Below are 25,604 nucleotides of genomic sequence, written 5' to 3' on the forward strand. Positions count from 1 at the left end.
AACGTACATACACACTGTGCATAATCGAGGAATCGAGATCGACATTCTTTCAGATCCTGACCTGCAAAGAGCGACCACCCTCCAAAACCAAGACGAAGCACAATGCTGAGAACTAGGTAGCCGGACGGCAGCGGACTAACCGAAATATCGGCGCGCACGATCGCATACGTATAATTCAAATCGCGTTGGTTTCAAGGTAGCCGGCTGGAAAGGTAACAAACCAATAATCCTTCACCCCCTGGTAGCTGGAAGTTGGACGACGACGAGAGGACGGAGCAGCCCTGATCTCGATCGACGCGGCACAAAGGGAGGAGAAAGGAAGGGGTCAACGGGTGGCATCGCGCAGCTGCAGTCGCGGTGGTCGACCGACTAGCGGAAGGAAGGCGTCAGTGAACGGGGGAGCACGGAACCGAAAACCGCGGTGGTACTCTGCCGACAGTCAGACAGTCGCCGTCGTCGGTCGTGCTGCTGCTGCCTACGAGTTACCGCTGCTGAAGACAGAAACAAAGATAACGAGAAAGACGACGCGTGTTTGAATAGTACGTGTGTCGGAGTCGAGGTGAACCGCTGGTGTTGTCGTGGCCAAGGTGTTTTACAGACGGTTCGACGCGATATAAGGCGCTTGTCAGAGGCGTCGAGAGCGAGAGGGCGTGCAGGAGGGTGGGAGGGGGGAGGGGGAGGGCAGGCGACGGGGAAGGATGTCGATGCGCCGCCGGTGGTCGGTTTCGGGGGTTGACTCGCGCCGCGGGGGCGATGAGCGCACTTCCCTCCGCCCTGAGACTGACCTGCTGCCGTTCCTGGCTCCTGCTTCTCATCTGCTTCGTTTTCCTGGTATCCGGCTGCAGTTGCGACACGCACCCGGATCGCCTGACCCGCAGATTACTGGCAGGTGATGACGTGCGCGGATCCAGCTACGACGACGACGACGCCGACGACGACGTGTATGACGACGACCAGGACTACCTCGAACACAACATCACTGCGGGTGAGTGTTCCACTCGTGGACCAGAAACCGTAAATGCTCGATATCGTTAATTCGACGCAGTACGGTATTACGATTCTAAAGAAAGCTATCGGCTTCTCCGAAACTGGTAAGACTGGTGAGAACGTCGAGTTCTCTGAGACTGATGATATTACGAGATATCGAGTTAGGGACGTCTGCTTGGATTTTGCAGTTTGATACATTGGTAGGCGATATGGACTATGTTCGTAACGAGTCTTTGACGACAAGTGGTGTAGTGGAACGGGAGAGAGGATGAGCAACAGGAACTAACGAAAGTCTTAATAACGCGAACGGTCTCACAATTCAATGTATCGATCGCTGATCGGTACAAGAGTTACTATTAGATAATCATATACTACTTAGAAAATGATTCCCACCGATCCTGTTACTTTTCTCGTGAAACAAGGACGATCGAAGAAACGCGTGTGCCACGGGATTCTTGCCTCGCCTTCTTCGCGCATGCTCTGTACGAGCGTGCAAACACTTTGCTCCAGAATCTTCAGCCAGGGTGCAAACACTTGTTACTGTCATTGTTATCGTCATCTAGACGTTTTGCCTCTGTTAGACGATAAGTAACCCTTGTCTGCCTCGTTAAATCCAACGAGAGAGCAGATGGTAAATGTTACAAACTACAAAATTCAGCGATGCTTTCCTCGTTCTTCTCCGAATCCAATCATCGAACTTGCGGTCGTGTACAAATCTTCTGATACGACAGACGATATTCTAACTGATCGTGAGATCGTGTCAATGTTTTCTCGTATTCATCGAATCCCAAATTGTGACGCAATCTCGTAGAAATCGCATTGATGATCGTGGGAAAGCATCAAAGTCGAAGAGAGTAATAAAAATAAAGGAAGACAAAATATTTCACGTCAAAATTCGCGAGTGCGCCTGCGCATAGATGCAAGGGCAAGAAGAAACTGGTCCCTCTTGATTTTCGCGCCAACCACGCTGCCGGTATTGATTTTAATGGATGCTGCAAGCTCTCTCAATGTCTGCATGTGGGAGTTTGCACACTGCCTGCAGCTGCGTGAGATTTCAAAAAGATCTCTGTTTCTCCTTCTTCTCCGCTCCCTTCAGCCCGTGACACGTAACGCAGAGAAGGAGTAACGGTAGAAGGAGACAAACGTTAAAGAAGGAGAAATATGGTGCGTCATTCGCTCTTATTTCCTTGACGACATTCGCAGGAAATCTCCGCTCTGAAGTAGAGTTCGATGAGCGGTGAAAACACATACACACACATTGGCGAATCGTAGCCTAATGATCGCGCGTCGTGAACTTCCTGAATCAGGTCAAAAAGCATAATTCTGCGTGCTCCGTTATTTACGCAACACAGCTGGGCTCGACCTCCTCCCATTCATCTGCAGTTCGAACGATCGATCGATCAGGGCAAACGCGAGCTCTGGGCTAGGAACGAAGAAACCTATTTCTAGGCGAAAACTCGTACGTAAGATGTTCTCCGTTGCACCATCCCGTGCGCCCTCGATGCGCTTAATTAGGGTACACGCGAGAACGTGACACGATATACCGCAGTTTAGCATGTGTTTCTGAACGTTTGCCAACGTAGCTGATCATCGTTATGTTACCTTCTTAAACCTGACCCATGCCATGATACATTTAATAACGATATAACGTGATAATTAAGGAGAAATCGATACTTGTCTGGCTCAGTGCCTGCGCCTGGTAACCTGACACAAACGGCGCAATTATCCCGAGGAAATATGTCCTGCTAATTTTCTCCGTCAGTTTTCCTTGGATGAAAACAAGTTACATTAATCATTCGGTTAACGGCTAATAGAATAATATAATTCATCCGTGCATAAACTTATTGTGAATTTATATTTCACCGAAATATGGCCGAATATTTCACCATTTCGTGTTAGAATTACACACTGTGATGATCCTAAATTCACAAGTTTGAAACACAATTTTAAAAAATGAGGCCTTCGACGCGATTTCGTCGTTCTTGATTCTCGTCTTATTTCGAGCCACAAAATCTCCCTGACTTTTCTTCCCTGAATTTAGAACCACGATATATAGAATCATTGGAAAATCGACGCAGTTCCGACATCATTTACAAAAGCGCGCCAGATATCAAACATCTTTTGATGCGAGAAAGTGGCCTGGATAGAGTGTATAACAATGGCTTCTTTGCTTCGTTAATCGTTCAGAATGTATGCGCATTCGTGGCTCGACAAACAGACGCCCGTGACAACGCGCCTAGGCTGCACGTCAAAAGCAGAACAAAGACGCGTATCGAAACCGGGAATAATAGTTGAAAGAGGAACGATACCTCCATTGGAGACCGAAGCGACAGTGACAATAACGAAAATAACTGAGAGCACTCTTCGGAATGAATGGACCTTCTTCTGCAAAAATGTTACCACTAAGGTAGCTGTGGCGCGTAGCTATCTGTGAAAAATGATTATTATCCCTGCTACAAAGTTGCGTGTCTCAATTTTTGTGACAATTGAATTTTCTGTTTGTCGATCTCGCGCTAGTTTCAACTAAAGAGAAAAAGAAGGCAATCTTTTACAAGTAACAACGATCGTATCACATCTTTCTCGAATCAAACAAATTTTGTGGCGATAGGGAGACACGACTTGGTCGCAAGTTGATTGAAATTGAATAAAACTGAATTTTACCGTGCGATCAATGGAATTCTGAAATTTGGACGGAAGAAAGTACGGAGCGTGGCCCCGATACGATAGTCGTCTGGAACAATAGCGTACGCTATTTAAGGAAACAACCTACATATTTCATCTACTATTGAGAAACGTTGTAGATAATCCGGTATGCTATCGATTTCGTCTGTTTTCAGCGAAGGGGCAGTACCTGGGCTCGCCGTGCGATGTCTCGTGCAATCCGGAACTGCAGCACGTGTTCTGCGACACAGTCACTGGTTTCTGCGAGTGCGAGAAATTCTATCCAGTTCGTCTCGGGCCTACCAAAGGATGTGCCAAACGTACGTAGCTCGTTTCACACCCGATTCCATGTTATTTTCACCTTCAAGTAGATCGTCCCGATAGCGAGAATTACCGCGGTAACGCAGACCGCTAAAGTGGAAAAAATAAACGTGGATTATTCTGTCCAATCCGAACGACTATGTTTTACGTGGTTCTCATCTTCATCTCGCGGCGATTATTCGACAACTCGATTCGTTGCTTCGACGCGTTTCTTTAAGTTTGATGAGAATCAATTGGATGCCTATTTTTCTTATGTAATTTTCCTTCTATTTTTGAATAGCGCAATTAATTCTAAACTCGTCGCTTCGATACTTATTTCTTCGAATTTAAAGAAAATCAATCGTTGACCATTTATTCGTATACTTCTTTCTCGAACGTTAAATATATAGCATATTTGATTTTGTTTTTACCTAAGAACACAGTATCGCGTGGAATATTTCGACATATTCGCATTATCATCCCACATGGAAGATCGAAAACGTATCACGTTTTGATAAAAGCAACGACAAAACAAGTAACAAGTAACCGGTTTTCCAGCTAAAAGACTCGGGGAGCAATGTTTCTATCGCGCGACTTGCACTTTTGCGGATCAACACTCGACCTGCACCCAGGTGCAGCACAATGCTGTGTGCGACTGCGAACAAGGTTACCATAGGGTCGCCCTATCCAGGCCTAACAAGAAGGTGTTCTGCGCCGAAGGTACACTGTGCCAACTTATTGTCACACTGATTACATCATCGCCAAAGTCAACCGTACCCGACCTTCATACGTGAAATATCTAATTACGAGGAAAAGAATCTTCATTACATACATATACGACATAGATTCTAGTTTCTGTTCCCTTTCATATTCATATTGCAATTTAAATAGTAACGATTTATGCCACCAAGGACAATTTACCATTTATGACAAATTATAACATCGTAGTTCGAAAAGTGAATTTTCTGCATGCACTTAGTTCTAATTCAGTGACCAATCGTTGTATGCACTGATACAGTCAAGATACGAATCAACGTCGCATAAAATAGTTTTTCGTAAGCATGCACACACTTCTAAAGAAGCCAAGTTCGGAATTGAAACATAGCATTGTAATCTGTTGGCAGATCTGGTGCTGATAACGACCGATATTCCTACCCTGCTCTGCATAGCATCAGGAATAGCGGTATTCACAGCGATGATATGCTTCGTGCTCAAGTTATTCAGTCGTGCGAGATACTCAAGGCCACGGCACTATGCCAACGCCAATCACGCGCCGCCCATGTTGTTCTCTAGCGACACAGGTGAGTACTCGTTTAAACGATCGACGATCAAGATACAAACAGTCACTCGCTCAAATAAAATATTTGAATACCTACGAAAACATGTAGTTGTATTCTGTATAGTACCATAATGTCGAACATACGGGCTCTTTACTTCATAGCGAAACAATTTTCATTAGGTCGAAAAAAATTGTATATCAAAGGAGTTAGGCGATTAAAATTCAAATTCAGAACGACAGAAGAGTCCAAATTCCCATAGGAAATATTATTCTTAACGAAAACGACCCAACAGGTATCCCACTGACTCTTCACGGTGGCCGACCATCCTCGCGCTCCAGTCAGAGGAGCAGCACAGGGGGACCTTTGACCTACGCGTTCTCGAGGAGGCCAAGTAGTGGTGGTAGCCGTGGTCCACTGGTACCAGCGTCGAGAGCAGGTGCGGCACGTGCCGCCGCCATCTTGCTTATATCGTGTCACCTGCAGGCGACCAAAGGCGGGAACAAGCATCGACGTACCCTTAGCGACGTAGCTGAGGGATCGTCCGACGGCCTCGGTAGACGATCAACGATCTCTTTCTAACTATCCTTTTCTGTCTTCTATTCTCACTTTTATCTGTCCGCGTCTCTCACATTCTCTACACCATCTGTGTGTCTTCTGTTTCTACGTATTCTTCTTCCTCTTCCTCTTCTTCTTCTTCTTTTTCTTTTTCTTCTTCTTCTACTTCTTCTTCTTCTTCTTCGACTCGTTCGAATCGCCCCGTCCTCTTTCTTTCGTCATTCGTTTAAGGTTTAACCCTTTGCGGTTGTATGTCTGCTCTTTTATCAATTTTATGTTCCAATCATACGACAATTCTCGGACACTAAAGAACAATTCTGATTTTATATCATATTGAGCTAACGAACATTTTTTTCGTGCATTATAGTGTATTATTTCTTATATAAGTAAATAAGATGTACATTTCTGCCAACTACGTTAGTAAAGAACACTCGAACATTTAACTTTTAATAAGGAATATATCCAACGACAATGTCTAATGCATCGTGATATTCAATTATTGATACGAGTCAGTGTACCAAATATAGTATGGTTGAATTTTATTTTGATTATTTGGACATTACGTTTCATTAGATTATTAGTGTTTCTTCGATGAAAATTAATTCCGATTACAAGACACCCACGTCTGAGCTCGATACGACCTCAAAGTGTTGATCGTAGAGTGTTTCGCGAATTTTGACGTAGACATAAAAAATTTAGCTTTGGAAAGAAGTTAAAGCGATTGACCACGTGAAATCGCGAATATCTTTCCTAATTCTATAACGATCACCTTCTTAATTCTAATTTCTTTTGTCTGTTTTCTACACGAATCTATCGTCATTTTATTTCTTGTCCTTCTCTCACCATTTTTTCGCATTCTATCCTGCACGAGTCGCCTCTCAAGCGGGCGACAACGATGACGAAGAAGAAGATGGTGGTGGTGCTTTGAGTCGTGCCATACCGTTGTCGCTGTTGTGTCGTAGTCGTTGTTATTGATATTTAGCACCCCGATTATCCAGCTTCCCCCTCGTGTTCACCGCGTTCCATTATTCGTCTCGTTGTCCTATATTGACTCTTATGTAACGATCTTTGATTACACCGAAGCAAAATCGATATCACGACGAGGCTTAAAGGAACGAGGAAAACGCGAACTCCGATCACGTTTTATCCTCCTGGACACGAACAACCCACCCTTCTTTCTCTGTTGTTTTCCCACGGTTAGAACGTTGGAATTTTTGTTCGAATTGCGTTACATTCGCCTAACAATGGTCGTGACAGTACTACCGATCCGGATAATCCCAAAATTACAGGAGCAAAAAAAAGAAAACAAAAAAACAATATCTGCGTATATGTATCACTCCTCCGAAGTCGTATCTTACACACTCATCCCGAATAGATAAAAAAGAATAATTTACCGATAAGAAAAACCACGTACACATACGTGTGGCATATTTATATCGTGAATCAAACACAAATGCTACATTGTCACGTGAAATGTGATTCTAATGTGTATCCAATATAATATAAAGCGCTGCACGAGTGTGTTACGAGATAGCAAGATGGCAGCGGCCGATTTCGTTGCTCGTTAACGAACGAACGTTCTCTGGTAAGACGTAGAGAGACACGAAATCTTTACGCACTAGCTAGCTCGCCGCACACGCACGCAAAATAAAAAAAAGTACAGTGCCGGTTCGCATGCGAGGGGTCAGCTTCTTTTACCAATTTTAACTTAAACGCGCCGAATTTTTAACGAACGCATCTACTTTTCTTTCACTACGCAAAATCGAGTGGTGGGGAAACGGGAGAAAATTAAATTTTCTAATTAAGTCTGCTACGTTTTTCAGCTGCTACGTTTTACCGCTGCCACGTTCTTCCGCTGCTACGTTTTTCCGCTACTACGTTCTTCCGCTGCTACGTTTTTCCGCTGCTACGTTTTTCCGCTACTACATTTTATTTACTGCGCTTTAAAAAAGTCGCCGCTTATTTTTCTTTTCTTTTTTGTCAACAGCTGTAACGAGAACGAACGCTAAGGAATAAAATGAAAAAAATATATAGTATATTCGTCTTCTATTTGCCTGTTCGTTGCTTTCTCACTTCTCTGTGTGTTTATTAAAGATCGATTTTACAAGTTTCGACGACGATCAAAAGTTGCTTCGATAAAGGATCGATTACATTAAAAGAATGACCTACGTGTTTTGAAAAAAAAAATGGAAATAATTGTGCACGGATTTTATATATGCTGAATGCGCCTGCTGGAAATCGAAGGACAGACGTAGATATCTCGAACGAAGCTTCTCTATATGCAACAGGATGCACGCGTATAACTGTTACTCTTTCTCTGTCTGGCTGCATTTTCTGTCGCCTTTTGTACGCGTTGTCAATCAATAAGAACCGCTAACAAGCTCCGTGATTTAGAAACACTTAAACAGCTCGCTAGCATGTTCGCATCCCCGCGTACACGTACACGTATATACGCGCAACGGCTCTTACGTTCACGTAATAATTTCGCGAAATTAAATTCCTAACGAGGATCAAGAATTTGTTCGGAATTATTAATAACGGCCTGCGTATATTTTGTTTGCTTCGACATCCACTCGAAATTGCACGAAACTACACGATCAAAACATCGTACAATGCAGAAAATGTTCACCGTGTTAGCGATTCAAAAACGCAAACGTGGAGGAAAGATTGTGAGCGTTCGCTTTCGTACGTGTTTGCTTCATGCTGAAAAAGGCCGCTTGTTATTCCTCTTACGTTACATAACACCATGCAATGCTCGCTGTCGATGGACAATATCTACACGATGACAATTTGCACAGTCACTCGAACACCGAAAAGTCAAAGTCCCAAATTTCTTCGATCAACAGGCAAAAAACATTTCACATCCGTTCGTTTTCCTTCTGATTCTTATCCACTTTCTACAAACTTAATTCCCGTTCGCAACTCTCTTTGAAATTCGCCTGTCTCGCGCGGAATCCTAATTTCGAGCCTCTTTCTTTTCCCTATCGGCTTTGCCGAAAATAATCACAGCACAAAGCGTCAAAAGCTTCTACGTTCGACGATCTTGTAAAATTAAAGAAATCAACTGATGCGACCATCGAGCTTGCATACTTCCATGTACGAATAATTAGTTAGCGACCGAGGGATCTCGTTGATTCGACAACCAGCACCAGTAACTACATACCGCTCCTATATGTATAGCCGAATATTGATAGAAACGATCGATAGAAACGTTTTACAGAGGCCGAGAGTCACGCTGGTATTAGCCGAGCAGTCGCAATTAGATTTCGTATTTCTGATTGATCTCTAAGCCTAGCTAATTGACTCTTAGCGTAGCGGGAGGGAACAGCCGGGTGACGGCAGGGGGGCGGATGGGGATTGGACGTATAATTCTCTGTCACGACTTCTGGAATAAAATTTTACCCGTTGTTTCCTCGATAGGTTCTCGTCGCCCTAGCTTAACGTCGGTTCACAGTTCGACATCCTCGGCCCGTAGTTACAGCGCTCGACGGCTCGAAAAGGAGAGAAACGAAAAGGAGCAACGACAGGCGTTGCAGGAACTCAGGCTGGCCAAACAGCGGGAGCAACAGCAGCAACAACAGCAACAGATCGCCCCTACGCCTAGTCCTAGAACTCCGCATTCTATGGACGAGCTGTTGCCATCCGTGGAGGAAGGAAAGGAAGTGTTTTATAACGAGGTATTTTATAGAAACATTAGGTGCGTCGATTCGTTCAGTACCTAATTGATCCTTTCGACGCCAACTTACATTACAACTTATAACGTAAGAATTTATAATTTACCAAGTAGAACGCAATTGCCTGCCAAGCTATTCGGTATTGAAAAAAGTGTTTCAAGCTGAAGCTAAATTAATTTAGACGTCTGACAATTATAATTCTTCTTCCACGATTTATCCCCCTGTATTCAGCGATCTGAACCAATTTTAAAGCTACCCTAACACTACTTAAATCCCAAATAATTCTCAGTCCCGCATTGAAACGTTGGGGTACACTAGCAGGTGCCGACCGCATCGGACATGACCGAAGAAACGCCAGCGAAAACGACAGCTATTACGACAACCAACGTGAACGCGACCAGATTCGGTGAAATGGTTCCCGTCACGACCTCGACAACGTCCATCTTCGAAACGAACATCGCACCCCGTGCCACCGGTGACATCTTTCAAGTGTAGTTAAGGACTAGAAATATCGACGAACTCGTAACTCACACGTGACTCAAATCGAATGGTTACAAGTCAGTGAAGAGACGTTAGTAAATTCAATACATGAACATGTAGCAGCACAGTTCCGAATCGTATAAAACAAAAACAAGAAGATAATGTCCCGAGTTTAAGAAAAAAGAAAAAATAAATAAATAAAATGGCTAAAAACGTCACGCGCCTAAGAGATAAACGGCTAAAACAAAGGGAAGTGCACGTGTAAGATGCTCTGTCACGGACGCGGTGCTCGAATGAGAAGAAACTGTAGACAAAAGGTACAAAGGAGATCGCTAAGTTGTTAAAGTTGAAGTTTTGCTTGTGCCACGCGCGAAGGCCTAGAATTTACTCTAAAATGATACGTTTTTATTAAAGCTAGGTGCAAAATGATATGTACCTGGACGTTAAGCCAGCTCTGAGTATTTAAAAAATGAATATAAAAACGCGAGATTGAATCGAAGTTAAAATCGTTCAGTGCTAAAATACGTAAGATTCGGGAGTATATGTGAAACCTGGACGTAGGTGCGGGAGAATACGAAGTTGTACCTGAATATAGAGGTGGTACGTACCGTGTATTTAAGGGTTCAGAAGTTTTCAGCGGAATTCTGATCCGGTAGCGGAGGATTCTTTGTCCGTAATGGTTACAAAATTCAGATGACATCTTTCGGATAATTTACGTGCGTTATAAATTCCAAGAGTATAATTTTTAAATGACAAAAAATTTTTCGATCGAATGCTACTTCCCAAATAGAATTTCCTAATTACGAAACTTTTGCAAAACTTGTAATCTTTTAAAACTTTTTGAACTGTTCCTTTATCCTTCTTTGTAAAACGATATTAAAACAGCAAAGCACGAAATTTTATAATAGCTGTAACTCGTTTCGAATTTTTGTCCCTTTACGGACAAGAGGAAGAGTGGAGTTGGTATTCCAGATGATTTTTTACGGCTTAAATTTTTTAAGCATTTACGGATCATTGGTTCGACGATAGAATTTTTTACAATAATTCGAACGATTATTGCGAGCAAAAGCGGGTGATCGAACACAAAAAAAGAATCGAGCTTCGAGTCAACAGTTCGATGCTTTGTGAATTAACTCTTCGACGATACCACGATACCCTGTTTACTACGATTTACTTACGTATCAGTCTAATTATTTTTCCAAGTAGGAACGAAATTAGGTTACAAACGAAGATTTTACCGATTTAAGAAACACAACGCTAAACTACATAGTTCTTACTCGTTGTTTCTTTGTACCTTACCGATAACTTCTTACTATGCATTTAATCACATATCAACAATGGAAGAAAATAATGCCAGTTTTAAACGAATTGTTCGAGATACTAGAGAGAAAGATGGAAAAATAATTATCATATTATTTCTATAACTATTTACGGCAATATGCCAAATCACATGGTTATATTCGGTAGAAGAGAACAATAATTGCCATAAATGTTTTGCCTGAAAATTAACTCAAACTTTGTATTATCATGTATTTAGAAAGCACAAAGAAAAAAACATGCTATGTCCATGTACATATTTCGTTTTGTGTAAAAAGATATTGATATACCGATACGTTCGATCGTTTCGTTTGCTCGAACCGACTTAGCGATAAAAAAAAAACAATTGGCAGGGCATTCTCGAGTGGGTCGAGGCTAAATATACCTCTAATCTTAGGTAAATTACTCTGTGACAACTAAATAGAAAAACGTGAAAGATATGGAGCTGGTGCTTGGACGCACACAACGATGTGGCACCAGCAAGAATCGTGCAAAAAAAAACGCTACAAAAAATAAGAAAATATGCAAAAAACTGTGCTACCACTATTGCGATCTCGTAATCTCGCTTCTCTGCGACCGAAACTGCGTGAAGCACGAGCGGTTTCTCTCTTTTCCCTCGCTTTTTCTTCGGTGAACGCACTTTGACCAAAAATCCAATTTGAACACACGCGTTACGAAAATCAAAATGAAAGAAAACTCGTTTCGTCGTGTGTTACTCCCTCAGAGATACGAAATTATTTATCTCGAATTGAACAACTCGTTCGAGATACATTGTGCAAATTAGACAATTAAATATTTCTCGTTCCCGTTTGACGATCCGTGACGAACCGCTACTTTATGGCATACGATCACGAAATATTACGAAAGAGTAATTTCTGCAGAGAAGAAACGGATGAAAAATGAACGACATAATTTAAGTACGTTTCTGTTCCCGTTTGTTAAATTAATCGTCGTTGAATCCTCTTTCTTTCTTTTTTTTCTTTGTAATTGTTTGTTTAAATGCCAATGTAAACCGTCTCGTTGCATCGGTGCATACGATTTTTTCGAGTCGCTTGACTCGCCAATGTAAATTGTAGAAATAAAAACAATCGTTAAAAGCAAATTATATATATTCTATATATACATATTCTATATATACATGTATATACGTAAGAAAGCAAACATGCACGAGGTGCTGTGTGGAATTTCACCGAAAGCGAAACTGACAACCATAAAAAGAGAGAGAGAGAGAGAGAGAGCAACATCCCTTGTCTATATAGAACGAGAGAACAATTAAACAAAAGAGAAAAATATCAAAAAACGTGTATCAACATCTCGTGTTCGAATAATTACGCTGCCTTTCCTGATCAAATAATAACTAAATAAATCTAAAAGAAAAATAAGAAAAAAAACACAGTAACAGAAATACAGAGAGAGAAAGAGAAGAAGAAGAAGAAAAAAGATATAGAAACGAGAGTCTTAAGAACGTTCTTGCGACTACGCGATTCTACATTGTAAGTGTTTGCGTGAACGAAGTCATTGAATCATTGTTACACACATACACACGCGCACACACAAAAAAAACAAAACACACATTCATGTCCTCCCCAGCAAACAAGAGATACGATAAAAAAAGGATTTAAAAAACAGAGCATATAAAGGCGCGCGGTATGGCGACGATTACACACCCAATCTATCGAAATCGATCGTATTCGAACGATTGCCAGTCTCTATTAAAACACACCGAAGGGATTTAAATTCTAATGAATTATATCGCCACAACCCCGCATATTATTATGATTATGATTATTATTATTACGAGATGATTCGACTCGACCCCCTGCCTGATTTCTAAAAACCGAAGAAACGAACAGAGAGATTCAAAAAACGGTCGATGTTCAACGTTATCGTTTTATTCTATTTTAAATGTTTACTGTATAATAAAATTGTAATATAGTCGTTGGGCGAATAAAGCTCGTTTTTCGATATACATATACCACTGTTGTACCTTTCACCCCCTATCCATAAAAGTTTGTTTTATTTTTAATTTTATTTTTGCTTTTAATTTCATGCTAATCCTGCTTCTATCGAATGAAAGTGCTTTACAGTGTCACACATAAGTCACGCTGAAACATTAAATCATGTATGAACCTCCATATTATCAGATCAATTAGCAAACTACGCGAGCCACGAATTCTCGAATTAAAAGCTCAATATTCCGTGTTGTCCCTGAGAAAACGCATCGTTTCGAGGAAACCTCGTTCTTTGATATTTCTCTCGTAAAGTAGAGACTTTTAGTAGAAGACTTTTAGAAATATTAGTAAAAAGAATTAACCGTCATGGAGGAAGAGATAAACGTCCAAGTGGAAAGTAATCCGACGAAACCAGAAAATACATTACGTCCAATAATGTATATTTCTTGGTTGTTAGGAGTCGGAGTGGCTAGGCCGAAGAATTGTCCAAAATGGATCACCGTCATCCTGAGAGTGATCCATTTCAGCGTGTGCTCGGTAATCATCGCGTTCAGTGCAATGGACTTCGCAAATTTTGGCAAACAATTCACCAGCAAGTTATTCGAAATTATGTACTGCATGAACGAAACTGTATGCCATCTCGCAGCCTATTACTATGTTTATCATATAATAAGACATTATGATAAATGGCCTGAATTGATGAAGATGTTGGAATCGTTGAATCAAAATATTAGCAAAGGGTTGTCGATCAATGATGAATGCATCAAAATCAGCCAAATCTTGGCCATTATAGTAGCGTTATTATGTGGTCCAGTGTCGCTAGCTGTTCATATCCTTTATTACTATTTCATTGCACCTGATCAGATCTTTGTTTCCGATCTGTTTCTCTATTACACGATCGCGCAAACTTTAGTAAACAGCTTCGTGTTCGATGTCATCGTATACATGATCTGCCACAAATTTAGAGCAATCAACGAGATGATCAAACAGCTAGATGAAAAACTAACATCCTATTGGATCGCCTTGAAGATCAGAAGAATTAGAAGACTGCACAATGGTACGTGGAGAATGGTGGTTTGTTTCTTAGCGTATAAGTTCAGAGTGAGTGACGTAAGTGGAACAGAATTTTTAAAGGCAAAATTTATTTTCTCTCTTCGAATTAAAACATACGACTTTTCTTCCTCGTCCTTTACCATTATACCACTATAAAACAATTTTCTCATAATTCTGTGCACTTCATCTTTGTGACCGATCGATTTCTTACAGAGATATGTTCCATAATAATGACAGTGAATGAAATTTATGGCATTGATCTGCTGTTGTGTTCTACGAACGCTTTTATAATGGTGGTCGCGAAACTGTTTAGAATCTACATGAGCGCCGCAGAACAGAAAAGTGGTTTCATATTTCTGAACAACGTGATCTGGATAATTTATGTGTTTCAATTCATTTTAATGTGTTGGCTGTGCACACTGACCCACCGAGAAATAGATAAAATTGGGCTATATATCAGTAAATTTATACTGAATACACAACACTCGACGAAATTTAACAAGTTGTCTTGTTTCGGTAACAAAGAGCCGGAGCAGTTAGGAATCTTCGATAATGAATGCCGCGATAATGTCGCCTTGAATCTGAATGGATTCGGAATGGAAAGTCTTCTGCGTTCAGCTTTCGAACAAGACTGTGTTCGAAACGAAATCAATGATTTCTCACTGCAACTGAAACAGTATAGAATTACGTTTACTGCGTGTGATTTCTTTGAAATGAATAATTCTTTGCTAACAAGAGTAAGTACGATAATATTTGATATTTATATGATGTTGTTAATTATATTCGTGTATATTTACTTTCAGTTTATCAGCGTTATCACCACGTACTTGATCATTCTGGTACAATTCTATAAGCCAGAAGGTTTCTGAATATCAAGAATGAAAAACATTGATAAATCTGTCGAAATAAATCCTCTAGATACTCACAGAGATAAGTAAAGTAAATGTGTGTAAGTAAAGAGAGAGAGAGAGAGAGAGAGAGAGGGGGGGTGAGAAATAGGGAGAGGGGGAGAGAGAGAGAAAAGCATACAAGTAGGTAAGATGCGATGTAGATACAAATAAGTACACATGACGAAATACATTACGAATTTTCAATACTTTTCTTACAGCAAAATAAAGCCTCTGATCTCAAAACATAAATATTTCTTTAATAAATATGAAAATCGATGTACAAAGCGATATTGAAATAAATAAGATGAAACGTAGAAAGATGTTCAGTTCAGTGGACAGTGTGTTGCATTTAGCCAACTTCTTCGATGGCTGGTTCTCGAGCACCCGCGCTACCGCCTCCTGGAGCAGCACCAGAGAATCCACCAGGGAATCCACCAGGTGCGGCTCCACCTTAATGCAATTAACTATAAGTAATTGTAAAAGGAATTAACTACTAAGTAATATAACAATAGAATTGCAGATGGCTTCCAATTCTTTTTGTTTATCGGCGAATTTTTCCTTTGTCGATTGATTCGCATACAACCATGAAATTACTTCATTCCATTTATTAGTAATCTCCTGCTTGTTAGACGAATCGCTCTTATCTTTGATCTTCTCATCCTCCATTATTGTACTTTTCATGTTCAAACAGTAGAACGTCAAGGAGTTCTTGGCAGCAATCCTATTGATCTTGATCTACCTTACAGTACATTTCCATTTTCTCCGCCATACTGTTGATGCCTTTCTTCGATCGTTCTTGGTTTCTGACGGTAATTTTGTGCTCCTTTCCAGTTGATTTCTCAATGGCAGAGATGATCAGAATACCACTTGCATCGATGTCAAATGTTATTTGAATCTGAGGTACGCCCCTAGGTGCAAGTGGAATGCCAGTAAGTTCGAACTTGCCGACAATATTATTATCTATAGTCATAGCTCTGTTTCCATCGCATACATGGATCAGGACATCAGATTGATTATCGGAATACATTGTGTAGGTTTTCATTGCTTTTATTGGTATCCTCTCGTACTTCTTGATTACGGGTATCATGACACCACAAGCTCCTTTTATACCCAAAGGTAGGTTAATGATATCCACTAGCGATAAACGTTGAAGTACTTCCGACTTATCACCGTGCAAAATAGCAGCCTGTACAGCTGCGCCATAGGCAACAGCTTCGTCAGGACTGATCGATTTATTGATTTCTGTGTAATTGCAACATATGCTATCTTGTAGTAATTTCTGAATCTTTGGTATTCTGCTAGATCCGCCAACTAGAACAAACTGGTGAATACTGTATGGATAGCTAGCTCTTGTAGCTATATTCAATATCCTTGTGAATAGATCCTCGCAAAGTTGTTCGAATTGCTCTCTGGTGATGTCTACGTAGAAATCAATGCCCTCGAAGAGAGAATCTATTTCGATCCTGGCTTCTGTTGATGAACTCAAAGTTCTCCTTCTCACACGCGGTTCTTAATCGATTAAGAACCTTGATATTCTCGACTATCCTTATTCTTAAGTCTTTCCTGTAGTTCATCCTGATAGTTTTAACGAAATAATCCACCATTCTGTCATTGAAGTCTTCTCCGCCGAGATGACTATCGCCTAGTGTTTTTATGACTTCGAAATTACCATTCATAATGGAAACAAGGGAAGCATCGAAGGTACTACCTCCTAAGTCAATGATCAACGCGAACCTCTTCTCTGTGTCCTGTCTGTATAAACCATGAGCTATCGCTACCGCTGTTGATTCGTTCATTAGTTTCAAAACGTTTAGACCTGCAATTACTGCTGCATCTTTGGTGGCTTGTCTCTGAGAGATACTGAAGTTTGCTGGAACAGTAACAACAGCGTCGGTAACAGTCTTCCCTAAGTACGCTTCTGCTGTCTGCTTCATCTTCTTAAGCACCATCGAAGATATTTCTTCAGGGAAGAATCTCTTTATTGTACCCTTGTATAAAGCCCTGATCTTTGCTTTACCTTTATCACTTACCACCACAAAGGGCCAGTATCTCCTGTCTGTTTGTACCGTATTATGATAGTAGCCACGGCCGATCAATCTCTTCGTGTCTGTTTAATAGAAAATATTACAATTTAATAATATATTACAAATAAAGATGGATTATAGAAATGTTTAAATGATATGTTAATAAAGGTAAGAAATGTGAACAATTTATAGGAATAATGAGGTATATAATTACATGTTATTTCTGTTAGTCTCTTCTATACTTCTTCGTGATGATCATCCCCATTAAACAGAATCAACGAAATATTTTATGAAAACAAAAAAAAAAATAATATTTCAGATGTATGTAAAATAAAAGCATAAAATAGTAACATAGTTTCAATCACGCGATAGTGCAGTGCGCAAAGGTATTCGGTATTACATTTCGTATGGTAAAAAGAAAACAAATACATACAGATATGAATGAATGTAGTACGTCTAATGATGAAAAAATAATGAATGTAGTGCATCTAATAATGGTATATTTATATTAACGAAATATTTATATTAACGAAAAACAATAATTGATACCTGGCACTGGCGTATCAAAAACAAAGACTACAGAAACAAAGATAATCTGTCTGTATATTGTTAACAGTATTATTAAACGTTGTAACGGCAAAAGAAGTGTGAAGCAAAATAAATGAAAAAGATCATTTAGTTCAAACAGTGAGCGAATGAGTCAGTAGAGTGAACCACAATAGTGGCGCGTTGTAATGTAAGATGTCATCCGCGAAGGCCACTATAGTGGCGCATCGTACCTAAGAGGTTAAGGGAGAAAGAGGAATTAATAGGCAGTCGTTAACTGAGAGTCGAGTTGTGAGAAGTTAGTTAGTTGCGAGTCAAAAGTTGTGTTGGGAGAGTTGAGTCAAGAGAGAGTTTCAGAGTTGTTGTGAGTTGTGAATTATCAATTTAGTTATATTAGTTATATCATATTACCGTATTTATTTCACGTTAAATAACTATCGTTTTCTATTTAATCCACTGTAAATAGATCCATCTATCAATAAACTTATCGTATAGGATAAAGATCATTGGAAATCTTAATTTCTAATATTTCTGAATAAATAATTCTATAATACGGCAATACAGATCGAAGAGCTAAAATAGGAAAATAATGCAAATTCCGGAAATTATTCATAGCTCTCAATACAAATAGGCAAGGAAAAACAAAATTATGTCTTTCGTCCCATCCTACGATAACTCTAAAAACATAAACTAAATTTTTCTAGCTTTTACATTCATCATGATATCAAGTGTGACATTTGTATCTTCTTTCATTTAAAAGGTCATTCCTTCTTTTTTTGGCATTTACGTCGTTTGCCATTGAAACTCGACAATTATTATGATTAAATGAAAAAATATGTATGAGAATTCAAAAATGGAAACTACAAAATTAAGAAGGGATGAGGATTAGAAGAAATTGATGTAGTAAATTCTGGATTGGTTTTATTTACCAAAGATAGTGCTGAACGGATTCGTCTCGATCTGATCTTCAGCTGCTTCACCGATCAGTATTTCTTCGTTTGTAAAGGCGACACAACTCGGTGTCGTTCGATTTCCCTGATTATTTGGCATGATCTCGACTTCTCCATGTTGGAAGACACTGACGCAGGAATATGTGGTGCCCAAGTCAATTCCAATTGCAGGAGCCCCCGACATGTTTCATCACCGCAAAAAATAAAATTTAAAAAATATATTATCCCTTTGCGTACGAGTGTAGGCAAATAGCTACCCGGTCTGTTCACAGTAGTATAAATAGTAGTATAAGTATAATATAAGTAGAATAAGTTCACTTATAAAGTGGCTCGCGTACGTCTATTTTTCTAAGCGATAATCTTATGCGTATTTACACATAATACGCGTATCTATGCATGGGTATACTAAACTAAACAGTATTACGTTTCTTGTGAAAAGAAAATTAGAGATTTTAGCGATGAAGTCTTATCTTCCGTTTAATGTAACTCACGATGTGTGATAATGGCAGAGTCAGAACGAATTTCAGTCTCTCAATGACACTATCAGATGAATAGCAAGCCTTTTATATATTTTATACATTTTATATAAACATCTTATACACGATACCTAAAAGATCCAGAGAGGACATGTTCGTAGTGATGACTACATGATGTAGTGATGATGAATGACATCAATAAATATTTAGACGGGGTCGACAAAGCAGACCAAAACAGACAAACATACTGCTTTATGTGAAAGTCCTAGAAATGATTGCAAAAATTATTTTTTTGGGGCTTGAAAATATCAACCATAATTTACTTATTATATAACGCAAACCAGGAGAAACAGAATAAAAACAAAATAACGCATTTACGAACGTCGCTTGCTGGATCAATTAGTTGGAGATTTTCGTGACATTATCCCGAAAATACTTTATGAACTTCTGGAATGTTCCAATCGGAAAATTGAAGACGGAAGAAAAGAATCAAAGTACTACTGTGCTACTTATTTAACTAAACTGGCCTTGCATATAGGCGACTGCTTCGAAAGATACCATATCCTGCAAGAATATAAAACATGTCATAAATAAACATAGCAAAACTAAATATGTTTTCTTGGATCTTGACAAAAAATTTTGTTGTATTTGAATAAAGTTTTAGTTTTTAGGGTTATATTCGCGAAATAAAAACAATCCAAGGAATTTTGAGATATATCGATACTTTATAGACATGGTGAAACTTCAACGTGATGTTTCTGTCGTTAGCCATTTTCAACATGTTTGGAACATAGATTTACGCGATTGATTGTTACGAAAAATTCACTAGACAAACACTAAATAAATAAACACACTGTCACCATGTATTCAGACACTTACTTTTCGTGTCATTCATTTTGTGTATATAACAATAAATCATAGTCGTATAATTATTCGCATTGAACGCAATATTCACTGTTCGCTTGCTAAACAGTTCAGCATGCATAGCGGACTTTTAATACACTCAATCTCGCGTCTCAATAAGTTTCCATAGATGATCAATTGCGCGCATCCATTGGCTCAGAATTCTGTACGCATCCAAAACACCAATAAATATATCAAAACGAGGTATAAAGTAGCGGGAGAAAGTACTGATATACTTGCTAATTTAAATTCAAAAGTTCGGCACGAAGACCGACTTACACAAATCGTGTAATATGTACAATGCACTCTTATTATAAGTAAAAAATACATGCTTTCTGAGACTAGACTTTGTATTTTCATTTCTTATTATTACAAATATAGTTATATTGTATAATGCATAACATAATTACTATGCATACACTATGGTGTAAATTAGAGTAATGCTTGACTCTTGTTTCTCGAGGTTTTGATAAAAATCTAAAAACAGCGTGATTAAAAATGGATGGAACAGGAAAGATAAAGAGATTAGACAAAATTGTAGTGAATAGAATCGCAGCTGGTGAAGTAATACAAAGACCAGCAAATGCATTAAAAGAATTAATGGAAAACAGGTTAGATATTTGAATCACAATTGTTGTATATATGTTTTTTACATTGCACACTTTATATTACAAATGTTTCAGTCTTGATGCAAAAGCAACTAATATACAAATTATTGCTAAAGAAGGCGGATTAAAATTATTACAGGTATTTTCAACTATTCAAGTAGGAAAGTTATTATTACAACTAAATATTCATTATTAATCACAGATTCAAGACAATGGAACAGGTATTAGAAAAGAAGACATGGAAATTGTTTGTGAAAGATTTACAACAAGTAAATTACAAGCATTTGAAGATCTTCAGGCAATATCGACTTTTGGATTTCGTGGTGAAGCTTTGGCGAGCATTAGTCATATATCACTTTTAACAATCACAACAAAAACTGCAGATGAGAAATGTGCTTATAAGTATGTTTAATTATATAAAGTGTTATCTGAGAGTGAAATCTGAGCAAATATTTTTAACAATATCATTTTCATACTAGAGCATCATATGTTGATAGCAAGCTAAAAGCACCACCTAAATTATGCGCTGGAAACCAAGGTACTACAATATTAATTGAGAATTTGTTTTATAATGTTGCAACAAGAAGAAAGGCTTTTTCTAATCCAAACGAAGAATTCAACAAAATTTCAGATGTAGTTACAAAATATGCAATACATAATCCTACTGTAGGGTTCACATTAAAGAAACATGGTGAAGTCACACCTCAGGTATTTTACTATGCAAAAATAGTCACACAATTGAAGCTATTATTTATAAATATATAAACATGTTTCTAACATTTAGATTCGAACACCACATAATTCAAGTAAGATGAACAACATAAGAATACTTTATGGCAATACTGTTTTTCGTGAATTATTAGAAGTGGAACTTACAGATGATACTTATAGATTTAAAATGCATGCTTTGATAACAAATCCAAATTACACAAGCAAGAGAATGATAATTCTTTTATTCATTAATAACAGATTAGTAGAATCATCCTGTAAGTTTTAAAGTATTAGAGCAAAAAGATTTTATACATAAAGATGATATTTTACAATTACCTTATTTCAGCTATTCGAAAAATGCTAGAAGAAATCTATACATTTTATATTCCAAAAAAGACCCACCCATGGTGTTATATATCTTTAGAAATTGATCCACAAAATGTTGATGTTAATGTACATCCAACAAAACATGAAGTTAAATTTCTCCATGAAAATTCTATTATTGAAAAAATGAAACTTGCTCTAGATGAGAAACTGTCTGGGAATAGTGCTTCTAAAACATTTTATGTACAAGCGCGGTTGCCAAAAACAGATATCACAAAAGAAGTTTTGAAAGAAATTTTGCCAGAATATGAGAAAGATAAAGATGATAGAACGAAAAAAATTCGTCCTCAAGAAATGATCAGAACTGATGCATCTGATCAAAAATTGGACAAATTTAATTTTACCATTCATACCGCAATGGAATATGCTAGGAACAATGATGATATTGATTTCAAAGATACTAAAGTTGAAGATACTAATAGTAATGACGAGAAAGATGTAAATAAAATAAAGCGCTCGATATCAGATGTAAATGATTCTAAAGAAAAGCATATCTCCACGCATGTTATATCAAAAGCAACAGAAAAGTCGGATACTCCGTGGAGTAATATCATAGATGATACAAGTCCACTTGCGTCAGATTCTGCGGTATTTGATGAATCTAATTTAGATTTATCCACTGCAAATATTAACAAAGAACAGTATGAATCAAATAGCGCGCAAGATATTTTAGAAATGACAAATGAAGAAATTGATCAAAATATAGCAGATAACTCTACGAAAGAAAAATGTATCGACGTTATTGCAGATAAAGCACGTAAACAAGTGTATAAATACTTTGGAAATAAAAGTATTAAATTAGAAGAACAAAAGACAGATAAAAATAGTATAGATAAAGAAATAAGAAATGATGAACCTGAAAAGTGTAATAAACCTAACGAAACGAAAATTATTACTGAACAAGTACTAAAAGAAACCGATGATAATAAGAATGATGACAAAGAAAGTTCATATGAATTTAAATCCTATTCAATAAACAATTTTAGAAGAGAAGTAAAATTAACGAGTGTATTGAAATTACGTAAAGAAATAGAAGACGCATGTCACGATGGTTTGAAACATATTTTATCAGAATTAACTTTTGTTGGTTGTATCGATCAGTCTTCCGCTTTAGTTCAAAGTGGAGTCAATTTGTATCTTTGCAATACGCAAAAATTAGCGTAAGTGTCCATAAAACATTCATAATATATATAAAAAATCAAGCTTGATTAAGAACATTTTTGTTACATCTAGGGAGGAACTATTTTATGAAATTATGCTCTATGATTTTGCAAACTACGGAGTCATCAAATTTTCGGTATGTACATCGACAAAGAACATTATTATTATATTGCAAGTTACACTTATTTGCAGGAGGCACTTCCTTTATATGATATAGCTATGTTAGGATTAGAGACTAAAGAAGCTGGATGGTCAGAGGAAGATGGACCAAAAGAGGAATTAGCTACAAGTGTTAAAGAATTATTATTGGAGAAAGCTGATATGTTAAAAGAGTATTATTCTATTGTTATAGATAAAAAGGGGAATTTAAAATCTTTACCAGTATTATTAGGTAAATACATTTTAATAAACTACTTTTAGAATCCAATACAAGATTATCTTTTGTTTTCTTTTCAGAAAAATATTTTCCATCTGTGAGTGGTCTTCCTCTCTATATATTACGTTTAGCTACTGAAGTAGAGTGGTCATCGGAACAACCATGCTTTCGAACCATTTGTAGGGAAACAGCAAAATATTATAGTCAAATGAGTCCTGTACATGATACTCATGAATGGAAGTACATTACAGAACATATTCTATATGGTGCAATTAAGGAGAGTTTTCTTCCCCCTAAACATTTTGCACATGATTCAACAATATTACAAATAGCTAATTTGCCTGACTTGTACAAAGTTTTTGAAAGATGTTAGATGTTTAGGATAAAACTGAAGTTTTATAAAAAGTAAAGGTCTTTTATTTCATTAAAAGTTCAATATTGTAATATTTTTTATATTTATACTACAATGCTCTATTTATTTTTATAAATTTTATAATAAATTTCCTACTAAATTAAATATTATTCTTCTACGCTGTAATAGAATGCAATATGGTGTAATAAGAGAAATGATATTTAAATACGTACATCTATTTGTCAATCAAAAAAACATAAAAATTCAGATTCATATTACAATCTCTCTTAAATCTAACAGAATAAGAACAAGTGTATTTTTCATAAAATTAGTTCCAGTTTTTTTTTATATCAGTTGTATGACATTCATGCTTTGATGTGTTACATTTTAATTTTAATTACAATATATACGTGCCAACACTTTATTCACGGATAGTTCTTATGAGATTACATCTAATCTCCATTTAATTAACAAACAATCATGAATTATCCTTTGGCAACACCAACTAATGCTGGTCTTACTACTCGTTCATGTAATTTGTAGCCCAATTTAGATACAACTACTATTGTTCCTGGTTCTTTGCCTTCAACTTCCTATGTGGAAAAAATATAATGATTATTAATTTAATACACAATAATCTATATAAATAAAACACAAAAATTTTACCTGTTGAAATAGTGCTTCATGTTGATTAGGATCAAACTTTTCATTCAGTGGATTTAGTGATATTAAACCATGTTTTTTAAACACCTATACAAATACATTTCAAAGGAATAATTTAATGCATTATTTAGTATATGAAAATGTAGTTGAATTATATTTTCTTATTTACTTTATGTAACTGTGCCTCTGTCATCTTCAAACCTTCATATAATGTTTTTAAATGTGGATTTTTTTCTGTAAGTTCATCCTTTGGTACACTTTCTGTAGCCTTGCCTAAAATATCAGCTACTTCTAAGAGATCTTTACAAAATCCTTGGATGCCAAATATTTTTGCATCTTCAATTTGTCTAGTTAGTCTAGTTCTAAGATTTTCTCCATCAGCAAGCGCTCGTTTGTATTTATCTTCTAATTCATTTTTATGAGTTTTAAGATCCAATAATTCCTTATTAATGAGATCAATATCTGCTTTCAATTTCTTTTCAGTTTCTGTAAGTTCCAATTGTGGAGATTGTGGTTCTCCCCTTTCTGATTGTTGCTCTTCTGTAATAGTACTATACTCTTGCCTTTGCCAAGAAACATGTGATGGTTGAGTTAACCTTCAAATCATGAAAAAAATCTTTAAGATATCAATGCTTTCTTCTTCTTCAAAAAGAATAACTTAACATAAAGTATTATTAATACTTATAACACTTATTTATTAACATATTTTTTATCATAAAGTAATATTCAAATCTCTTACTAATAACATAACCAATTAACTACGTAAGGTTTCATTTAAATATATAACAGCTTTAAAAAATATATGATCATCTTTATTAAATATGTTACAATTTTACTTAAAAAAATTGTATAATAATAAAGTAATGGATGAACACTATGTAGCAATCTAACCTCTATATGTACGTTGAAATATAAGTTCAATGAGTCGCATATTTTAACATAACGAATTAAAATGTTCGGAATCTTACCTAAGTAAAATGTTTTTATTTAAATTGTGCAAACTATCAATCGTGACACGAGTAAATCTCGCTGCAACCGGTACCATGAACGATGCCATAATTCTCAATTTCACGAAAATTAGTAAATGATGAAATACAACGATCCTCGTGCTTTCTCAGTGGTTCTCAAACATTTCTTGCAACATATAAGAATCGCGATAAGGAACTATAAACTGTAACCATCAAATATTTTAATGTATTACGTAAAACGTAATGTACTATGTATCAAATTTCCAATTATAAATGCTCAGTAAGTTCACATAGATTTTAAGATTAGAAATTAAATTCGTTCGTTATAACAAT

At 37.4% G+C, this 25,604-nt stretch overlaps 5 protein-coding genes across 10 annotated transcripts; 3 read left to right on the forward strand and 2 right to left on the reverse strand.

Annotated features, from left to right (window-relative positions):
• Window positions 1-364: 364 nt before the first annotated feature.
• Window positions 365-13,225, forward strand: LOC100644348. 4 transcript variants are annotated; one of them, XM_003401521.4, is made up of 7 exons: window positions 365-985; window positions 3,825-3,968; window positions 4,507-4,668; window positions 5,073-5,249; window positions 5,521-5,781; window positions 9,204-9,460; window positions 9,779-13,225. In XM_003401521.4, the coding sequence occupies exons 1-7, from the start codon at window positions 754-756 to the stop codon at window positions 9,950-9,952; spliced, it is 1,407 nt and encodes a 468-aa protein (XP_003401569.1). In that variant the 5' UTR covers window positions 365-753; the 3' UTR covers window positions 9,953-13,225. The 4 variants fall into 4 exon arrangements, with proteins under 4 accessions (XP_003401569.1, XP_012172384.1, XP_012172382.1 ...); XM_012316992.3 differs by having other exon boundaries at window positions 366-985; window positions 9,776-13,225; XM_012316993.3 differs by having other exon boundaries at window positions 367-985; window positions 5,521-5,664; window positions 9,776-13,225.
• A 126-nt stretch (window positions 13,226-13,351) lies between these two features.
• On the forward strand, window positions 13,352-15,242 carry LOC105666551. The gene is made up of 3 exons (XM_012316991.3): window positions 13,352-14,263; window positions 14,473-14,996; window positions 15,063-15,242. The coding sequence occupies exons 1-3, from the start codon at window positions 13,573-13,575 to the stop codon at window positions 15,126-15,128; spliced, it is 1,281 nt and encodes a 426-aa protein (XP_012172381.1). The 5' UTR covers window positions 13,352-13,572; the 3' UTR covers window positions 15,129-15,242.
• A 144-nt stretch (window positions 15,243-15,386) lies between these two features.
• On the reverse strand, window positions 15,387-18,869 carry LOC100644229 (heat shock 70 kDa protein cognate 4). The gene is given in 5 exon segments (XM_020867132.2): window positions 15,387-15,599; window positions 15,641-15,873; window positions 15,875-16,645; window positions 16,647-17,256; window positions 18,649-18,869. Coding segments are annotated over 5 exon segments (1,920 nt in total). The 5' UTR covers window positions 18,854-18,869; the 3' UTR covers window positions 15,387-15,498.
• On the forward strand, window positions 17,417-23,904 carry LOC100643344 (DNA mismatch repair protein Mlh1). 3 transcript variants are annotated; one of them, XM_048412627.1, is made up of 10 exons: window positions 17,417-18,083; window positions 20,512-20,659; window positions 20,732-20,795; window positions 20,859-21,058; window positions 21,136-21,364; window positions 21,441-21,642; window positions 21,714-22,911; window positions 22,985-23,048; window positions 23,105-23,303; window positions 23,369-23,904. In XM_048412627.1, the coding sequence occupies exons 2-10, from the start codon at window positions 20,547-20,549 to the stop codon at window positions 23,659-23,661; spliced, it is 2,562 nt and encodes an 853-aa protein (XP_048268584.1). In that variant the 5' UTR covers window positions 17,417-18,083; window positions 20,512-20,546; the 3' UTR covers window positions 23,662-23,904. The 3 variants fall into 3 exon arrangements, with proteins under 3 accessions (XP_048268584.1, XP_048268586.1, XP_048268585.1); XM_048412629.1 differs by lacking the exons at window positions 17,417-18,083; window positions 23,369-23,904 and having other exon boundaries at window positions 20,339-20,659; window positions 23,139-23,303; XM_048412628.1 differs by lacking the exons at window positions 17,417-18,083; window positions 20,732-20,795 and having other exon boundaries at window positions 20,541-20,659.
• Window positions 23,861-25,503, reverse strand: LOC100643466 (grpE protein homolog, mitochondrial). The gene is made up of 4 exons (XM_003401189.4): window positions 25,272-25,503; window positions 24,473-24,899; window positions 24,307-24,390; window positions 23,861-24,233 (listed from the first exon to the last, which is right to left on the reverse strand). The coding sequence occupies exons 1-4, from the start codon at window positions 25,358-25,360 to the stop codon at window positions 24,126-24,128; spliced, it is 708 nt and encodes a 235-aa protein (XP_003401237.1). The 5' UTR covers window positions 25,361-25,503; the 3' UTR covers window positions 23,861-24,125.
• Window positions 25,504-25,604: the final 101 nt, after the last annotated feature.

This window comes from Bombus terrestris, chromosome 15 (genome assembly GCF_910591885.1).
Source record: "Bombus terrestris chromosome 15, iyBomTerr1.2, whole genome shotgun sequence".
NCBI lineage: Eukaryota > Metazoa > Arthropoda > Insecta > Hymenoptera > Apidae > Bombus > Bombus terrestris.

Excerpts from the sequence above, each read along its gene's own strand:
- LOC100644348 (XM_012316992.3), top strand. The coding sequence starts at position 754 with ATGAGCGCACTTCCCTCCGCCCTGAGACTGACCTGCTGCCGTTCCTGG. Across the intron at positions 986-3,824 it reads CGAACACAACATCACTGCGG|CGAAGGGGCAGTACCTGGGC; the intron begins GTGAGTGTTCCA and ends GTCTGTTTTCAG. Across the intron at positions 5,782-9,203 it reads GGGATCGTCCGACGGCCTCG|GTTCTCGTCGCCCTAGCTTA; the intron begins GTAGACGATCAA and ends TTTCCTCGATAG.
- LOC105666551 (XM_012316991.3), top strand. The coding sequence starts at position 13,573 with ATGGAGGAAGAGATAAACGTCCAAGTGGAAAGTAATCCGACGAAACCA. Across the intron at positions 14,264-14,472 it reads AATTAGAAGACTGCACAATG|AGATATGTTCCATAATAATG; the intron begins GTACGTGGAGAA and ends GATTTCTTACAG. Across the intron at positions 14,997-15,062 it reads ATAATTCTTTGCTAACAAGA|TTTATCAGCGTTATCACCAC; the intron begins GTAAGTACGATA and ends ATTTACTTTCAG.
- LOC100643344 (XM_048412627.1), top strand. The coding sequence starts at position 20,547 with ATGGATGGAACAGGAAAGATAAAGAGATTAGACAAAATTGTAGTGAAT. Across the intron at positions 20,660-20,731 it reads AAAGAATTAATGGAAAACAG|TCTTGATGCAAAAGCAACTA; the intron begins GTTAGATATTTG and ends CAAATGTTTCAG. Across the intron at positions 21,059-21,135 it reads GATGAGAAATGTGCTTATAA|AGCATCATATGTTGATAGCA; the intron begins GTATGTTTAATT and ends TTTTCATACTAG.
- LOC100643466 (XM_003401189.4), bottom strand. The coding sequence starts at position 25,360 with ATGGCATCGTTCATGGTACCGGTTGCAGCGAGATTTACTCGTGTCACG. Across the intron at positions 24,900-25,271 it reads AATAAAAACATTTTACTTAG|GTTAACTCAACCATCACATG; the intron begins GTAAGATTCCGA and ends CATGATTTGAAG. Across the intron at positions 24,234-24,306 it reads ATGAAGCACTATTTCAACAG|GAAGTTGAAGGCAAAGAACC; the intron begins GTAAAATTTTTG and ends TTTTCCACATAG.